At 40.1% G+C, this 6,822-nt stretch overlaps 1 protein-coding gene across 1 annotated transcript; it reads left to right on the forward strand.

The window, feature by feature from the left end:
* The first annotated feature begins 241 nt into the window (after positions 1–241).
* Positions 242–1,852, forward strand: LOC113120985 (GS homeobox 2-like). Its single transcript, XM_026291160.1, has 2 exons — positions 242–797; positions 1,059–1,852. Exons 1-2 carry the CDS (start codon positions 425–427, stop codon positions 1,397–1,399), a joined length of 714 nt encoding a protein of 237 aa, XP_026146945.1. The 5' UTR covers positions 242–424; the 3' UTR covers positions 1,400–1,852.
* Positions 1,853–6,822: the final 4,970 nt, after the last annotated feature.

Below are 6,822 nucleotides of genomic sequence, written 5' to 3' on the forward strand. Positions count from 1 at the left end.
ATAGATAGGCCTGTCTACGTTCAATATAATTTGGAAATCTAAATAATAATGCAGTATATTAGACCAGGATTATAAAGGGATAATTGTTGATATCTCAGTAGGCGCACTTGACAGAGCTGTTGTGCCACTTTGCCATACCCGCGAGCTAACAAGACTGTATTGGCAAAGATTTGATTGGAGGCTGTCATGGGCATCACGTGTCTCGGAACACCAGAGGTACTAAAGCCCCTGGGCCGTGAGTGCACGTGGGTGACGTTAGGGCCGGCCCTCTCCGGGGTCCCTTTTGTTGAACTACAAACATAAGCCAGCTCCCGAAGGCTTTAGAACAGTGTTAAGACCACTGTGTACTGCGCAAGTCCTTGGAGCAACGCCATCAGTGTGGTATTACTGACACCATCAGCATCCCACGCAGACAGAAGCGATCATGTCTAGGTCTTTCTACGTAGACTCTTTGATTATCAAGGATCCCGCTCGCCCGGCTCTCAGCGAGCACACGGGACAGGACTTTCTCATCCCCATTGGCATGCATTCTCCCGGAGTGATGAGCGTCACTGCGCCCCTTTGCCCGTCCCGGAAGTCCGGCACCTTTTGTGTCTGTCCGCTGTGCGTAACCTCGCATATCCACTCTCCCCGCGGTGGGATCCCACTGCTGAAGGGACAGGGCTTCTCCGGTGACGCGGCTTTCTGTCACAGGGTAGCACACCAACACAGCCCCGCGTTAGCACACCCGGGACACGGACACCCGCCCACGAGCTACAGTGTCACTGACCCTCGGAGGTATCACTGTCTATCTCTAGGTGAGTGAGTGCGCGCGCAAGCTATACACCTGTTACTCCTTATGACGAGACGCTTTTATAGAGTTTAAAACTCGGTCTTTGCGCATTTTACCTTGTTTTATTTGACTTTTGGTCTACTTTATATTTTATTAATCATGTTGATGTTTGGCACGTTTACTTCTCAAATACACAGAATTATATATTAATGGCATTCGTTGAATTATTTCGCAAAGTTGGTTGCCAATGACTTAATTTTAATGTATTTATTTTTTTCACCTGCAGGTGCGTCTGACAACAGCCACATACAGAACGGCAAACGGATGCGCACCGCCTTCACCAGCACTCAGCTGCTTGAGTTGGAGCGCGAATTCTCATCTAACATGTACCTCTCCCGTTTACGCAGGATCGAAATAGCATCATATTTAAACCTATCAGAGAAACAGGTGAAAATATGGTTCCAAAACCGCCGCGTTAAACACAAGAAAGAAGGCAAAGGTACGCAACGGAGCGCGCACGCAGGATGCAAATGCTCGGGCAGCCACTCACACTATCCGCGCTCGGAAGACGAAGAATCTCTGTCACCTGTGTCAGCAACAGAGGAGAAGGGGACTTCACCTATCTAGGGGCGTCGCGAACAGCATAGACTTAAGTTTGGTACCCTTCATGGCACATTTAAACGTACGGATCCGTTGAAACGACTGAGTTTATGGGACATTGTCTTCCATATTTCCATAACCCGAACGGGGTGGAAGTTTAGCTACCAATTCCTCCCTCTTTCCTCTTAAAGTAGACTATTGTTTCACCCTGACACTCAAGTCAAGTATTTGTCTTACCGTACGACAAACTGTGAAATAATAGTTCAGTGAAGTAAATTACGTTTTTACAGTTTAAGTGAAAACGTCTTTGAAACGACCACGGATAATCCATACTATCTTCCCTGTTGTTTGAATAATAAATGTTGGATATATAGAGAAGATAAAACACTCCCTGTGTGATATTGAAAATACGCAGACTGTTAATCCAACCTGTCCTAGACTACTGAGAAACTGGGATTTTTTTTTACACCTGATTTTTATGTGCATATTACAAAAAGTGTATATTTGTATTTATTTAAATAAAATTACTTCTGTAACTAAACTTGTGATTTATGCAATTCATTTGAGTTCTGTATTCATTTTCTGGAACAAGGCACCTGTTTAAATATTTCACAAATAAAACATATACATAAACATTCGTGTGGCCACATAATAAAAATGATAGATAGATAGATAGATAGATAGATAGATAGATAGATAGATAGATAGATAGATAGATAGATAGATAGATAGATAGATAGATAGTGTTTAAAACTTTTATTTACATTGTTGTTGTTTTTTAAGAGGACATTGGGAGACAAACTTAATTTCAAATTTGAATTTCTACATGCAGTTTATTTTTTGTTTTTGAATATTTATTAGTTAATTGTTACCTTAATGGTGCTTATTCAGAGATTTAATTTAACTGCACAGTCTAACTTGGTGTTTAAGTAGTATTTAAACATATGAGATATTTTCACTTATTTTCCAGTTTTCTTCTTGTATATTCCCTACTAGTGCACAGGCCACAAAAGGCCTATAAGAGGGAATTTGTATCTCACGTCACGAACCAGGTGATAGTCAATTATACGTTGACCCTGTTCTGTTCAAGAGCTTTTCAAGAGACGGTTGTCCCCCTGTTAAATTAATCCGAAAGGAGTTTAATTGCAGTTTTTGTCCCACGTTGGTTGCTTATGTAGCAATTCCTTCAATACGAGCGAGGGAAAAAAAGCTACGCAGAGCTGGCCAAAGGCTTTGACAGGTTAGATTGTCCTGCCAGGAACTCGCATTTAGCCGGCGGACCCCCGACGGCGGCGAGCTCAAGGCCTTTCACGAGACGTCAACAGGGTTCCTCCGCGCGCGAGAAAACGATTTAGTCACTGTTTCATTAGGCACTATTTGAACCTTTCAACTTGGGCCAAATTGAGGGGGCATGCTGAAAATTGAGGGATTACGTGGGAGGGGTGATAGGAAATTAGTGAACGCTTAATTTAACTCGTGTTCCGTCAGAGTTTGGGATACATTCCTAATTGAGAGGGGAAGCAGGTGAAATTTTGGTCCCACGCAGGTCCTTTCAGAGAGGGAATAAATGGCCTCCTTTCACGTCTCGCTTCACGATCATATATTATCGAGGGAAGGCACCTAATGAATATATATTGAATTTCTTATTAATCGAATTAGACTTCACCCCTCGCAGGTGTGAGAGAGAAAGAGCCCCGACAAAAGAGATTTCAGCCGTTTCAGAGCTGACTCCCGTTTTTCAGACGTGACACGGTTGACCCCTGATGCTTGTCACTTTATTAATATAAGATCCAAGTCTCGAGTTTGGAACTTGAAAACTTTATATTGTCACGTTTATTTTAACAGAGTTACTAAAAAGTAAACAAACCTAAAAACAAATCTAGGTCTTCTTGGTTATATATTATTTTTAGCTATTTATTTAGAAAATACTCTTTTAGAAAATAGTATTAAGCTTAACATTCAGGATATGAGGCAAGGAAAAGCAAGCTTTATTTCTGGTGTTATGGCATGTAAAATCAATGGGGGGGGGGGGGGTTGAATACCAGATATATTAGAAAATCCGATGCTTAAAACCAAATATTAAATGGAAACAAAGTACGGCTCAGCTTTTAAAAGATTACGCACTGTCGCAAAATGGGCAATTACGCATGACAAAGAGCAATTAATAGAAGCCCCTTTTAAGCACTTGCAGCTGCTATCGCCTTGAGAGAAGTGGGGCACTCGGGCAATGAATGCCTCCAAACCTGTTTTGTCTTCAGTCGAGGAAACCGCTTTTTTAATAGTTTAAACTGTGAAGTGAAATGCTGTAAACGCCGTTTACGCGAACTTGTGAGCTCGAGGACGTCGTTTGGGCTTTCCGTCCAAACCCGATAGTTTTAAAGATGATGGAACTGGGAATTCTAGACACGTGTCCCATCAGTGCTGTCCATGGTGACTTAATTTAGTGGGAACTCGGTCATCACACAATATGTCCCGAGCGCTTTTGTCGGGCTCTCTAGAATGGGCCCTTTCTGAGACGTGTCAGCTCCTCTTTAAGGCGTCCCATTGTTGCGCTCCCGAGCGTGCCCACTATATTATCAAGTGTGCTTAGTGGCTTTGCTGGATTAAAATGTATAGCCGTTGTAAAAAGAGGTCAGCTTTGAATGAGATAATATATGATCATATTATATCCGTCACACAATGTTAGAGGACAGAATATTATTCATTACTTTGGCCAGCTCATTCAGGCGGAATAGGAAACAGGGTCTGGTATTAGTGGCCTTGCTATAGGAATTAAAACTAGACAGATATGAGTTAAAACTAGCTTGCTAGATAGATAGATAGATAGATAGATAGATAGATAGATAGATAGATAGATAGATAGATAGATAGATAGATAGATAGATAGATAGATAGATAGATAGAATACAGGGTATTTGCTTTTTCTCTGAATAGTGTTCTCTGTTGATTGATGGTTGGAAAACAGACTTGAGGGCTGTAAATTATCAGAATGGATGCAGAATTGTATGAATGCCTGTCAATGGAATCAGTTGTAAATGATGTATTTTGTCTCTGTAAACAAGCATTGAGTACTTTGAACATCTATTTTAAGGAATTTATTCTACAAGAACAAACACAAGAGGAGCCAAAGCGCATAAATTACAGGCCTTGACTTTTGGAACTGCAGGGAAAAGATAAGATAACCTTTGAGGTACAAAACACGAATTTGGCCCCCTTTGATGCCATAACACCGAATGAATGATATTTAAAAACACATTGCGTAATGTTTCAACGTACTGATATCACATGTGAAAAATCAAAACAGAAAGTCCTTTATGAACGTTGGGCCAAATGATTTAGAGTGTAAAGATGTGATTCAGTCTGAACTTCATACTAAAAAGCATATAGATGTGAAGAATATATAGTGCGCTTACTACTTTATAGTGATTAGTTGTAATCAGTATACACTTAGTCACTACTCGTTTTCATGAAATATGAGGCCATATGGAAAATTGAATAGCAGGGGCATTATAAATGGTAAAGATATCAAGTTGCTGTCTAATAGTTTCTATGGGTCGTTTGTAATTTAAATAATCGGCTGCTGAATTTTGATTGGCTGTTGGAAGTCATTTGTGGTATTTATCAAATTATCTGACGTTTACTATTTTTCACTGTCTTACGCTATACTTGCAGTTGCAGCAAAGAAATGCTACAATTTCAGCTTCCTCGATCGAAAGGTTGCTGTAATCAGCTTGCATTTTCGGTTTTAGCAACACCTATACGAAATTTGATGCGTGTCCTTAGAATATCCTGTTGCAAAGTTGCATAAAGACCAACAGCTATAACACTTCGGCTCACAGTTTTCATTTGAAACTAAACAGTGCTGAGGATCTGGAACTCTTAACATTTGACCATGAAAATATGGACAAAAACAAGAGGGTTACTTTTATTGGCCCATAATGATAGAAAATAGCAGGGCTATTATCACAACCTAACAATTTACCCTTACAAATTTGAGGGGGGAAAAAAGTAAAATAATTATTTAACTTTTGCCTTGACATTTCAGATTTCAGATTTCTAAACAACCAACACCCACTGAACAAAGTGTGTCCTAAATGTTTACTTTAACATTTTACACGCTCCTGTGCTAAGCCCATTTGCTGACTCGGTGTTTGCGTTCAAGGTTAAGCAGCAGCATTCATTATAAAGTTTTCCTCCGCACAGAGTAGCGTTTCTGCCCGGCCCCACGCCCACCAATATGTATCCGATCAAAAAAAAAAAAAAAAACCGGCGAGCTTCAGCACGCTGGACAGCGCGTGTGTGAAAACAGCGCGTCAGAGCCAGTGACAACTGACCATTTAAAAAGATTGACTCCATATCAGCACAGATAACCGAGACAGCTTTTTCTTTAGGAGCTGGAATGCTTAAAGTATCTCTCTCTCTCTCTCTCTCTCTCTCTCTCTCTCTCTCTCTCTCTCTCTCTCTCTCTCTCTCTCTCTCTCTTGCCATTTTGATCTAATCAATCCTTTCTAAAGGCATTTCTGTTCTTCATAAGCTTTGCATATTTTCGCGTTTAAAGCTTTTTATGTTTCTGAGATTGAAATTTGAACACAAAATTTGCCTTTAAGGAAACTGGAACTGAACCTTACTTACTGCTGGTTACTGTGTAAATTCAGTTTACGACGTTGTAACATAGTAAAAGCAGGATGTGCTAAAAAAATTACTAGTAGTAATTTGTTTTTCTGTGATACGACGTATGCATGTCAAAATGTCAAACCTCAAATCTTTGCTGTTATTACACTCTTCCTTTATAAGTCGTTATAGTGCTAATAAAGTTCAATCCTTTATTTTGATGTGGCTTGTACTTCGATTCCATCTGTATTACTCCCAGTGGGCTTTAATTCGCTCTCTCCGATTCTCTCTCTCTTACTTAATAGCTTTGAACTGTAATGACAGGAGAGAGATGAATGCAGGCTGTCCCACCGATGGACATATACGCCACCGTGTGGTTATTTCTCTCTGAAGAGAGACTAAACTTAAAACTCATCGCGTTTCTTCAGTCAGACCTACAGATAAAACTCTCGCTGGATGTGCATGTTCCTCTGAAAACGATTTCTTCATCTTGGCATCAGACATATTGAGAGGAGAGTATAAAGTCCTGGTGTCCCGTAGCTGAGGCAGATTCTCCCTCCCGCTCGCGCATTCGTCCCATATTGGACATTCTTTTGAACTGAAATGATTTCACCGAATTATCGCTGAATTTACACACAAATTACAGTATGTATTAAATTATTTTTATTGCTGTTTTTACGGTTGGTTGAAAAGTGCATATAATCGGCTTCAGCTGTGTTGATCATAAAAAGTGATTCAGAATATTATCATACCAAACACCTCCATTTGGTAAACTCCACATGTCTGCATAAGTCTGAAATTAAAATAATTTCAATGCATTCATCTTAAACAAATAATAA

This window comes from Carassius auratus, chromosome 20 (assembly GCF_003368295.1).
Source record: "Carassius auratus strain Wakin chromosome 20, ASM336829v1, whole genome shotgun sequence".
NCBI classification, from domain to species: Eukaryota; Metazoa; Chordata; class Actinopteri; order Cypriniformes; family Cyprinidae; genus Carassius; species Carassius auratus.